The sequence below is a fragment of the Neofelis nebulosa genome, chromosome 4 (genome assembly GCF_028018385.1).
Source record: "Neofelis nebulosa isolate mNeoNeb1 chromosome 4, mNeoNeb1.pri, whole genome shotgun sequence".
In the NCBI taxonomy this organism is placed as follows: Eukaryota; Metazoa; Chordata; class Mammalia; order Carnivora; family Felidae; genus Neofelis; species Neofelis nebulosa.
In genome coordinates, this window is record NC_080785.1 from 98755011 (window position 1) to 98767390 (window position 12380).

At 47.0% G+C, this 12380-nt stretch overlaps 1 protein-coding gene across 5 annotated transcripts in view; it reads left to right on the forward strand.

Moving 5' to 3' along the window:
- The first annotated feature begins 391 nt into the window (after window positions 1–391).
- The window catches only part of HECW1 (HECT, C2 and WW domain containing E3 ubiquitin protein ligase 1), a 422722-nt gene continuing 410733 nt past the window's right edge, over window positions 392–12380 (forward strand). For 2 of the 5 annotated variants that reach the window (XM_058725486.1, XM_058725488.1), the window contains exon 1: window positions 393–707. Coding sequence is in view for 2 of the 5 variants with exons in the window: in XM_058725487.1 (XP_058581470.1) it covers window positions 2000–2122 (123 nt within the window). In the remaining 3 variants the exon portion in view is untranslated. Of the gene's footprint in view, window positions 708–1887; window positions 2123–12380 lie in introns of those variants that run through there. The other 3 variants (XM_058725487.1, XM_058725484.1, XM_058725485.1) reach the window with 3 other exon arrangements.

A 12380-nucleotide genomic window follows, 5' to 3' on the forward strand; every position in this document is an offset into this window, starting at 1 on the left:
CACAGGACGGTGCCCAGACATGTGTGAGCGTTTGTATCTGTGTATAGGACAGGTGGGGAAAGTGTGTAAGGCGGAGGCCAAGAACACCTGTCATAGGGTACCTGCTGGGGTACCAGATCCTCCCTGAGCACACTGTTTGCACCGACACAAAAGGGCCAGTGGGCCGGGACTGGTGCTGGATCTGCCCAGTACCCGTGCTGGGTGTGGGAAGGACGGGGCCGGCGGTAACAAGAATCAATATATATTTACGGCGGGGGCGGGGGCGGGGGCGGGGGCGGGGGGGGGGGTGCGCGGAGGCTGCAGGGCGGGGCAGCGCTAATGAGAGCAAGCCCGGCCTGTGGTTGGTTCGGGAAGTCTGGTACCCACAGAGGAGCAGGCAGGGAGGGAGGGGATGCGGGCGGGAGGATAAAGCGATGAAGTGTGCTGCGTTACCGCGCATCAGGCGCCGTTGTTGGAGCCGGAATACCGTGCGTCTCTGACCGAGCCGGCCCAATCGTCGCGCACACACTCACCGAGCCGCGCGCGCCCCTCGCCGTGGCCCTGGCAGTGGCCGCCGCTCGCCCGGAGCCCCCGGAGCGCGGCGAGAACGGGTGGGCACCCAGGTCCCCCAGCAGGTCCCCGGCGCGCCATGAAGGGCACGTGCGCCCCCCGGCTCTAACCTGCGCGCTGACGGGAGCCCGATCTGTGCCCAGGCCGGGGCTGCCAAGGTAAGCGAGCGCCGTGCGGGGACTCTGCCTGCCGCCCCTACCCCCGCCCTTCTCTGGGCGGCTTCCCCGCCACTCCCGAGGCCCCGGCAGCGCCCTCCCTCCCTAGGGCCCGGGATCCACCCTCCTCCCCACCCTCTCGCTTCTCCCGCGAGGTTCAATTGTCAGCCTGGGGCGCGCCGCCGCCCGGGCGGGGCAGGCATCCCGGGTGGCGACCCCGACTCGGGTACCGCGGGCACACCGGGCCGTTCTGCGGGGCACGGAGAGAAACAAAGAAGCCCCCAGGCGGGTTCGTGGCGCCTCCCCCGCCCCCCGGCGCCCTCCCAGTGGCGAGGAGGTGTCAGGGGAGGGGGCGGAGAGACCTACGTAATCCCCCTTCCCAGCCCACACCCACCCCTTGTGAACCACAGCTCTGATCTGGGGCTTTGCCCTGGACTCCCTTGTAGACAATTGTGTCCCATGCAATTCCGTGGTTAGCCGAGCGAGCCCCCAGCCCCGCACGACCTCGCCAGTGGTCGCTAAGGGGGCGCGTGGCAGGTTGGGGCCGTGCTCCCCTGGGTGGTGGCAGGCTGGGAGGATGCGCGCTGTGGGTGCTCCTCCAATGCCTCCCGGTCCCCGGCCGGCTGCACCGCTCAGTTTTAGCGGGAGCAGCCCGTCTCGTCGCCTACCGTATTGCGACCTGCACACAGGCAGGGAGGAAGCCGCTGGGAAAAACGCGTCCGGTCCATTTTTGGCTGGAGGTGCGCTTCCTTCTACCCCTACATTCCCGGACCGTGACAATGCAGCAAAATCCGGGGGCGCAAACAATGTGGCCCCTCCAGCCCCCGCTCCTCCAGTGCCTTGTGATTGCTCTGCCGTTTTGACGTCCCGGCCACTTGGCGGATTTGCGGAGTGTGGGTGCGTGGTCTGTCTCTCTGTCTTGCACACAGAGACCATAACTTCCCTGCCCAATTTGAGCGCGTGGGGGGAGCTGGCAGGGACACAGGCTGCAGAGATGCCCGGCTTCCTGTGGTTCCGGGCACAGCGCGCCCCAGTCTGCATTGAGCTGACACCAGATAGCATGTGGGGATTTTCCTAGTTGCGGAAGATATTGTTTGACGTTGCGATAGTTTTGTGCTTGCTTCTCTTGGGATCTGCAGTGGTGCAATTCTCCCCTTGTTTTTATTTTTTTCTCTTTGCAAAGCTAACAAGGCTGTGTTCAGCAGAAATGGATACAGGAGGAGCAGCGTAGTTCAAAGACTAAGGGAGGCATCGTCTCTCTTTTCCTGGGATTTAAACGCGATTTAGGAGGGCAGATGCCCTACCTGAAAAGGCCAGACTTTAAAGACCCAGGCAGTGTCGTGGTCCAAGGCGTCTCAAAGCAGGTGGCCAGATCTGCGTTTCTCATCAGCGGACTCGCTCCGGCTGTGGCTATTACGGTAATTCGTTCTAGATCGGGGATTCATTTTGAAAATGTGTGTTTTCCACTAAGAAGGGATTAGAGTCCACATGTCTATCCTAGTATGAATGTGTGTGCCTGCTTGGGAGAGCAAGAGAATGTGGCAGAATTCCCTGTTGACCCTTCCCTCTGTTTGCTGCCTCCTCTGGAATGTGGCATCGGAAAAACGTCGCACTGTTTTAGTTCCTAGACCTACAGGCAGACTGGACTCGAGAGTGTTTCATTTAATAAACCAGAGTGTGACTAATTCTGGAATCCCAGTCCAGTGCATTTTAGCAGCTTTGTGGAATGACAGTTCTCTTTTTGTCTCTGGGTAGTTATTTCACGAAGGCAATTTGCCTAAGTTTGTTTGGATTGTGACATTATTGACTTGGTAGGGAGACCACAGTCTAAGCTGGAACAGCCTATCAGTGCATCAGGACAGACTGCAGCTGCTGTGGTCTGTGGACGTAGCATCATTTGATTCCGATTACACTTCTGGCTTTTAAAGACGGATGTTTTAAAAGATCGCCTGAAGCTTTACTTTTCGTGATGCTTGCATCAGATATGGTTATCAGTACAGGAAATACTAGAAGGCCAGAGGTGATCATGGGAGGCAAGCCTCTGCCATCTCCCCTCCTTATGGGTAAAGTGAGGAAGTTGAACTGGCTGATTTCTGTGGTTCCTTCCCTCCAGCCCCAGCCTTGTGTGATAATGGTAAAGGAATAAGAAAAGTTACCCAGTTCCTTAAGGCCAATAATTATAGCCCAAATTTTGCAAACAAACCAGGGACAGATTACAGAATTTATGGTTTATTTTTACATATCACAATTTGTTTTAACCCCAGTATCTGCATTTTCTTCTTAAATGAAATTAATCAACGACTCAAACAGGTCATTTATTTTTTTATTTTTATTTTTATTTTTTGCCACTAGAGCAAAAGATTAGGTAGAGGCTGGGGTACTGAGAAGAATATTGGATAGCGGATTTTCTCCTTATTTGTGGGTTAGTTATTTATTGCAGCTCCATCTTTGGTCGGTAATGGACAATGTAGCTTATTAACAATGTTGATTTTGTTGTTGTTTTTAACGAAAGACTCCGAGTAGCTGTTTCACCCTACACGGCAATTGGCAATAGCATCTGACTTACTTTCCCTGATGGGATTTGATAAAACTTGCTAGCATGGGTGCTTGTTATAAAAATGAGTGAGGCGACAATTACTCTAAACAGGCAAGCAAAGCATTTTTATGTGCTTATGGTAATTTTTACAGTTTGGGGATGGTTGAGGTATTTGGTCATTGATTTATGCTTATCTACTCAATTTTCCACAGTAGTATGCCGATTTGTTTTAAAGTTACAATTAAAATAACATCCAGAAATAAGGCTACGTGGCAGGCACAATGAATCACCACCCCCTCTCTTGTTTCCATAGCCTTCTCGTTCATACTGCTAAGACAGCACTTACCATATTGCTGTTACATGAGGTGTGAAAGGGCCATAGCCCCCTTGTCTTAAACATGCTTACGAGCATCTTGAGGTCAAGGACATTGTTAAATTCATCTCTCTCTGGCACATCGCACTTTGCCCCGGGACAGGAGTCATATTCTCAGGAATGTTGATTAAGTGCATTTTAGGTACAAAAAAATGCCCTCTACTCGTTTAGGCAGGAGGTAGGTGGGAATTCTTCCCTTTGTGAGTCAGATGGGCAGATCAGAGGGGTTATGTAAGCATCTGAGGGAACAGGTGAGCCAGAACTCAAATCCAGGCCTTCCCCCATGCTGCCCCAGGGAGGGGTTCGCTCCACTCTCAGTGAGAAACCAGGTAGACTGCAGATTGGCATGCTGCATGCTTAGCTTCTTTCTTACTTGAAAGACTGGGGTTGTCCTTTGACAAAATCGATCTGAGAGCTTCTTGGTTCTGTCTTGCTGTGGCCCTAGAAGGGAATTTATTCAGCCCCAGCACTCTGGCCTCCAACCTGCAATTAGACAGTGAGGGTGAGCCCCTCTTTGCCACCTCCTCTCCAGGGCTGGTTCCACCACCCACAGCTTGCTTGGATGATGGACTTTTCTAGGCAATGCCCCGGACTGCCCATTGTTTGTCCAAATCACATTTAACCACTGTGAGCTGTGCCTCTGAGATGACCCAGTAGTTAGACCAGAGACAACCATCATTGCTGGGTCAGCCCACCCTGACGGAGTCTCCTAATAGTCAGATTTCTGTGCTAACAGGTGTAACTCACAGACAGACCCTTGCTTCCGTCCCATCACGTCCTGAAAAACAGGACAGGTTACCATTAGGAAACCAGAAAGTTCAAACCCATGTGTCCTAATGTAATGCAGCCTGGGGCATGTTTGACATGCATGGACTTCTAGAGACAACTGTGTGAAATGCTCCACATGGCTTTTTTTTTCCAAGTCACTTTTCCTCTCTGAGGTTTAGTTTTCTTTTCTTTAAAAGTAGGGAGTTGAGGGATGCCTGGTTGTTTCAGTTGGTGAAGTGTCAGACTCTTGGTTTGGGCTCAGGTTATGATCATGGTTCATGAGTTCAAGCCCTGCATCAGGCTCCATACCATCAATGCAGAGCCTGCTTGGGATTCTTTCTCCCTCTCTCTCTGCCCCTCCCTCACACATGTGTGTGTGTGTGTGTGTGTGTGTGTGTGTGTGCGCGTGCGCTCTCTCTCTCTCTCTCAAAATAAATAAACTTTAAAAAATAAATAAAAGTAGGTTGAATCAGGTAATCCCAAAAAGTTGAATCAGGTAATCCCAAAGGTCATGTCTAAAGACATGATTCTGTGGTTGTTTTTGTGGGTTTATTCAACTGAGTGAATTAGAGGGAGAAAAAGTTTAGTATTAATTATTACAATTACATTAATATTGACATTTATTTATAAATTTAACTTTGTGATATGTATACACTAGAAATACTTAAGGCGATGTGTGTTAGTCTCTGGGTTACCTAATAATCATTTTGGACCCTCTGTTAACAATATTGTCTGTAAATATCTATAGTAAATCTTTCTTAATTGCTAAATTAGATTTACTCTATTAAAGGAAAAGATTTGTAGCATTTCTGTTCCCAGTGAGGAGGGCAGTGGTGAAAAAGCAAACAATCCCCAACTCCTGTATAAAAGATTCTTAAGTTTAGGGTTTGATAGTCAAGGTTCCGGGACCTACAGTAAAATATTTCTGTTCTCACCACTGAGTGTGTTTCACAGCTGAGTAGCTCTTGAGGTCAAAAGTGTTCCCTGGGATTCACCTAACAATGTTCCTTTCCATTTCCTTCTGGTCGCTCATTTTGCTCTTACGTATTTATTCACTTACTGTTTCTTGTTTTTGCCCCTTCTTGAAGCTCGGCTGGCCCTTGGTTGCCTCCATGAAACATACAGTGCTGGTAACACTGCCCGCCCACCCCCTACCTGCCCCGCTAGATGCAGGAGTCAGAGCTTCATAACCTTCTGCTTATCTGAACATTTTCTACTTTCTTCATAAACGTTGCTTCTCCAGATACAATGAGGTTTCGTCTGATGATTTTGATCATAGTAGACGTGAACACGGACTTTCTGACCACTGGGCATTTGTCTTCAAGCCTCCTTAAACACTTTAGACAGCAAAGCAGTATATAGGCGATTTATATATACCATGCCATAATGTTTGGATGTGTGAGTATCTTTTGGGAAGTGGTTGTCATGTTCCGTGACATGGGCATGGTACGGAAAATGAGAAGTAGTCAGTGCAGGATGTCAATAACGTCACTGCTGTTGGCAAGATACCACAAAGACCACTGAGCTCCCAGGTCACTAGAGGAAAACCTCTGGATTCCCATAGCCATAAGTGATGTGCACATTATTTGTTGAGAACCCACGCTTTTCCTGATTTATTGGCCCAAAGCGTGAGGTACACAGAAGACTGAAAATAAGGATATAGGGTACAGACAGGCTCTTCTGGTGTTATCCAGCATCTATTGCATTGAAGTATTTTTGGGAGCATTCAGTGGATGGGACTTAAGCTGGTATTGGGATGGGGGGGAGGAGAGAGCGCTGGAAAAGGATGCCATCTGTGCCCATAATGACGAATGCCATCATGGAGACTTCACTCGGGGTCCCTTATATATATTTAGTGGAGCAGATTTTCCCTTTCACACTTTCTAGATCTATTTGCATTGCACAGATGTCAGGGAAATATCATGTGTGTGGAAGGGAAAAAAAGAAGACCGAAATTCACATCCATGGCCAGGGATTGTAATTCAATCCCTTTGTCCTTAAACTGACACCCATTTAACTTGCACACCTGTTCCCTGTGTTTGCTTTCGGGGTTTAGCAGAAATCTCAGTCTTGCACTTGAGAGGTTTTGGCGAAGGGGAGACAAGGGTCGAGCGCAGGAGACCTTGCTTGCTCGCTGTTGGTGCAGGAACTGATGGACCACGGCGGCCATCCACCACCCTCCTTCCTGGAACACATTGACCAGCTGGAAAACCACAGGACATGATCCATAGATTTTTACCCTTAAAAAGGCTTCTCTTTTTTTTATTGTTATTCTTAATTCCTTCTACCATCAAAACTTAGGACAGCTAAATTAAAAAAAAAAAATTTCTCCTCTATTTTGAGCACAAGCTATTTTTGTGGAAATGAGCTTTTTGAAGTTGAGAAAAAAAGTAGTTTTGAGTGTCACCTCTGTCCCTGGTGAGGCATTAGACCTGTGGGTAAAGGGGCTGAGGAGAAGGAGACAGCACACAAATGTGCTGTGATATGTGACATTTACAGACCCCTCCCTGGAATCCACACGCCCTCACAGTTGAATCAGTGTTCTGGTCCCTCTGTCAGAACACGCCTGGAAAAAGTTGTCTATGCTGCCTTTCTCTGCTCTCCCCGTCTAAGCCTGTAGAAACATATTTTATCGTGTAATGTTTGATTGAGACTAACAAGATGTTTAACATATCTGTAAATTGTGAAGAAAATAAAACAAGTGCTGGCCGGCGATGCAGCCGGAGACCAGAACGCTGTCCGTTCATTTGAAGGGAGTGCCCTGTGTGCTCCTGCCTCATTTCTTCTTCTGCCTTTCAGAGCCCCCCGCCAAGCTCCAGTCCCCATCCCGCCCTTCCTCTGTCCCCCTGATGGTCACCGATGGTCTCTGCTCATCCAGTACAAGGTCAGCTCTCCATCTGGGTGCTGCTGATCGCACACTTGGGTCCACTCCCTCTGTCTTCCAGGACACCAGGTTCTCCCAGTTTCTTACTGTGTCCCTGTGTTAGGCTTTCTTGATGGCCCCTGACATTTTATCACTACTGACCTCCACATGATGGAATCCACCAGGGTATGGCTCTGACATCTCTTCTTACCTGTATGATGAGCCCAAGTTTATCTCAGCTGTCCTGCCTGACTCATTCCTAGAATGCCATCACCAACATCTCCCTGAATGCCACGCAGTATGAAATTTGTGCAATTCACAACCCCCAACTTTCACTGCTCAAAGCTGCTTTACCTTTGTAGTTCTCCACCTGTGTAAAGGACACCTCCTGTTCTTCCTGTTGCTCAGGCTGAATGCCTTCGATCCCCTGGCTTCCCTCCCTCACCTCATCTAGCTTTTAGCAAACGGCTCTCCCTTCTTCTCCGCCCCTCTGGCCACCAGGACCAGCCTTATTTCAGCCACCATGATGTCTCAACTTCAACACTGACACCCAACCAGTCTTCTGTGTTCCTTGCCCATCTGCAATCTGTTCTTTGTACGGCAGCCCAAATGATCATTCATTCGTTCACCAAATATTGACTAAATGTCTGCTATGTGCCAGGCCTTATTTTTGGTGTTGGCATGCAGCATGAACACAACGCAGAACAGTCACAAATCTCTGTTATTTCTTTGCCCACCATTTTCCGATGGTTCCATCCCTCTCAGAACGAAATCCAAACTTCTTATTTGGCCTACAAGATTCTGCAGAGCTGGGCCTCCTGCTCCTGCCTTTCCAGGTCAATGCCCCCAAATTTCCTGTTCTTTCTTGACCATGCCAGGCACGCTCTCATCCCACATGCTGCTCCCTTCACCTGGAAGGGGGCGGTGTGTGGGGTGGGGGGGCTTGTCTCCCAGGTACCTGCAAGCGTGCCCCTTAACAAGGTTAATGACCTTCTTCAGAAAGGCTTGCCTTGACCACCCATTTATACTGCCTTCTCTTCCAGCTATCTGCTTTCTTTTTCTTCACATCACTTAGCCCCACATGATTTGTGATGTATTTTCTTGCTCATGTGTCTATTGTGTGTCTCCCATTCTAACTTCTAAACTCACCAGAGCAGGGGCCTGTTTATTTGCCTGGTTCCTGGAACATAGTAGCCACACTCTTTACGGGATACAAATTTTTCCGAATCTGATGGTTTAGAGTTTGGATGGTATTTTCCAGTCTCTGGATCCTCCAAGAATACTCTTTTTCTTTGCCATAAATGATTCCCCCCACACCACAAGGTGGGGGTCAGGGGTCTTCATTACTGTCTGGGCATTTTGTTGGTAGTGAATCTCTGTGTTATTTATCCTGGCTGGATTCCTCTGACAGTTAAAGCTTGAGCTTGTCTTTGCTTCCTCCTCAACGCCCAGCAAGTAGCAGTTGGTCACTCAATTATTGTTGAATTGAATCATTTCTTTGTTGTTGCCAGGACTTGAGAAAACTCTCTGCCCTCTGGTCTCTGCCTCCTCTGGGCCACACTGGTTTTGTCATCTTGATTGTGAGCACGTCATTCCTATGTTCAAAACTGTCGGGAGCCACAAAAATCTACACAATAAAGAGCCTACTCCCCAGACTGGCCTTGCGGGTCTGTGGGCTGTGACTAGTCATGTCCCAGTATGCCCCATGGATCTCTGCTGATGCCAGACAGACCTTCTTTCCATGTCTCCAAGCATGCTCTGTGTTTTCCTATAACTATGTACATTCTTCTGTATGCCGTTTTCTACCCTTAGATTCCCCACCCCTCTATAAATTTACCTGTTTTTAACATCTAGCTTAACTCTCACATCCTAGCCAAAGCTGCCACTGAGTTTCTCCATTGATAGGATTTTCCCTGCACTGAGTTCCCCTGTGATAGGTATCCCTGAATGCCCGCTATTAGCTCTCCTGCCTTTCAGCCTCCCTACTAAATGATGAGCTCCCCAAGGTTAAGGACTGTGTCACATTTATCTTCGTATCCTGAATACACTTGTCCTGGTATCTGCCACTGCAGGTACGTCTCTGAATGTTAAATGAGTGAGTGCCCCAAGGAACAATCTGAGTTGAGAAGGTCTGTATTTTATTGCTTCTAGAATGACGTTATGCACAATGTATGCATCCACAAAATGCGTATCATTAACAGTAAGTAGGAAGTTGGAAGAGGTGAACTCCACAAAGACAGGAATTTCTATCCTGCTTTGTTTGTTGATTCTCCTAAGTGCTTAGAATAGTGCTCAGGAACAGAACTCACTATTTAAAGATTGAATGCGGCTCATAGCTGGACCATATCTTAAATTTTTAATATCACTGTATATAAATGAGCAAGCCCGAGGACTGGAGAAGCTTTCCCAAGATCATGCAGTAAGACACGGAACCTGTCTTCTCCCTGCTGTCCAGCCGGGTCTTGAACAGAAGAATGCCCCATAACTTTCCAGAGGGATGGTCACAGTGTTACTTTCTTACCAATATCTGGGCAACTTCTTTCTTCAGAAGAAGCCTGACTTCTTAGATCTTCTGAAAGAAGCAACAGAGAAAAAAATTGCAGCATTTCAAAGGACTCAGAGACTAGTCAATAGGAAACAACATTTATATGTTCCCTTGCTGTTTGCCTGGTCCATTCATTTTTGGAAATGCCGAGCAGATCTAGCCCCTTGGCTCCGGTGGGCCACCCTCAGGAATTTTGCTTAAACCTGGTGTCTGCTTGAAGCGATGAGGTGGTCGGTGTTTCTTAGAATCTCTCTGATGGCATAAACAATTCACAATGAAGTCATCTAGTTTAATTTCACCAGGGAATTTTATTGGCAATGCTGCTCTCTATCTTCATGACAAATTTGAGTAGCAAGCTAGCACAATTTTTGATGAAAATATCTCCCAGAAGAACTTTGTGAGCATTCTCCATCATTTTGTTGCAAGCAAGTAAAATGTATCTGTCTTGGAAACTTACATTCAGATCCTGGTGTGACATCCTTGGGAAAATAGTTGAAAGTCACTAATCGTTATTTTCATCTTTTTCCTAGGAGAGAGGAAAAGTATCACTATATGTATAATGAAGAGGCATCTTGCTTCTCATAAGAAATTTGACCAAGGGACTACTGGATCACAAACCAAAATAGAAATGCATTGTATATATGTATACACACATATCTGTGTACTGATAATATAGAAATACATATAAAATATATAAGTACATGATATAATTTTTTAAAACTCTTACTATTTTCAAAGTAATTTTCAATTGTTTCATTCACCTAGAAGAAATTTCTTGAACTTCTGTTATATGACAAGTACTTATGTTTGTGCGTGGGATTTTAACATCTAGTTAAAATCTACTTGAAGGTGAAAATGTACAAAAGATACAGCAGAATAAAATCCCTGCAGTGGAGAAACATTTAGTTTGAGAAAGCAAATTGAAAAAGTTGTGTCCTTTATGATATTTTTTAAAATGACTTTTTGTTTTTAAGTAATCTCTATACCCAACGTGGGGCTCGAACTCACAACCTTGAGATCAAGAGTTGCAGGTTCCACTTACCAAGCAAGCCAGGTGCCCCAAGAGTGATTGTTTTGTTTTCACACTATTAATGGAGTATCTGTCATGTACCAGACACTGAGCTGGGGGCTAGGTTACCCTGGTGAATGGACATGCAGCCCCAGTCCTTGTCTTCACAGAGCTTAGAGTTGAGGTCCTCAAATTTGTGACCTTGCTTCTGAGAATTTACAGTTTGGTCATTAAACAGAACATCGCCCTTGTCAGGGATTTAGAAATCATTGTGCTACTTTTTTTTTCTTTTCTTTTAATGTTTATTTATTTTTTAGAGAGAAAGAGAGAGAGAGAGGACACAAGCAGGGGAGGGGGAGAGAGAAAGAGAGACAAAGAATCAGAAGCAGGCTCCAGCCTCCAAGTTGTCAGCACAGAGCCCCACACGGGGCTTGAACCCACGAACTGTGAGATCACAGCCTGAGCCGAAGTCGGACACTTAACCGATTCAGCCACCTGGGCGCCCCTCATTCTGCTATTCTTTAGCTAAACTTAAGTTTACCAAATTGAATGCTCCTGTCATTGATCTTAGGCACCTTAGGGCCAAGGCCCTGGGTCTGTTACTTGAGAGCCCACAGTGCTGTAGGATCATGTGTCCTCATGACTTGAAACTTGGCCACAAATGTTGTTTTCCCCAGTGATCCAGAGAATCTTCTGGAGGAGGAAGCACTTTTTTATCTAAGTATTTTAGATAGACTTCAGTGAACAGCAGTGTGAAGGGACATTCTGGCTACCTGCTCAGGACCCATAGGCTCCCAGGACCAGGTGAAGTGAATGGTCTGGTTTGATGCACATTGTTAGCAAGGGGACAAGTCCTCAGATGGAGACTGCACTGGTCGCTCCCCCTCAGGGGCTGCTTGCTTGCTTTATGCTGTGGAATAGTGATGCCATAGCCCTTACGATGGGGTGAGTCATGGGTGGCGAAGGGAGGCAAAGGACAGAAAGCCAGATTCTCCTCTTCAGAGGCCTGCGTCCTGCTCTGGCTTAAATGGCGTTTATCATGCAAACCTAGGATTTTTTTAGTTTCTTGAAGAAAGTATTGAACAAACCATTTCAGCTATGTAGAGAAAGTTGAGGGATTATTGCAAGAGAAGGAAAACCAGTCTAAACCCAAGCTGTGTCTGTAGACATGTGGGAGTAAAGGGGTGGGGTAGGAATTAGGTGTCAGAAGTGTCACACTTTAAGAGAAGAAAAGGTCATGCTGGGGTCCTGACCCCACCCTTTCTCAAGTATTCATTTGTCTCGGTTGAATAATGTAATCGATTCAGTGTTTTTTTAAAACCATTAAACTTTGTGGTAGGAATTTTGTCTTAATTGTAAGAGCTCTTGCCTTTGAAATTTCATTTTAGAGGCAACATAGAGTGAATGGCTTTGTTTTTACATTTAGCACATCTTGGTATGAATTTGCAAATGGCTTTTGAGGGATCCAGATATTTTACTTTTCAAATCTATTTTTTCTGAAGTGCCATTAGCAGGTGGAACTCATGACTTCCGGTATTTTTCAGGCAATGAGCTCAGTGAGATTTGGAAATTAGCTAAGCCA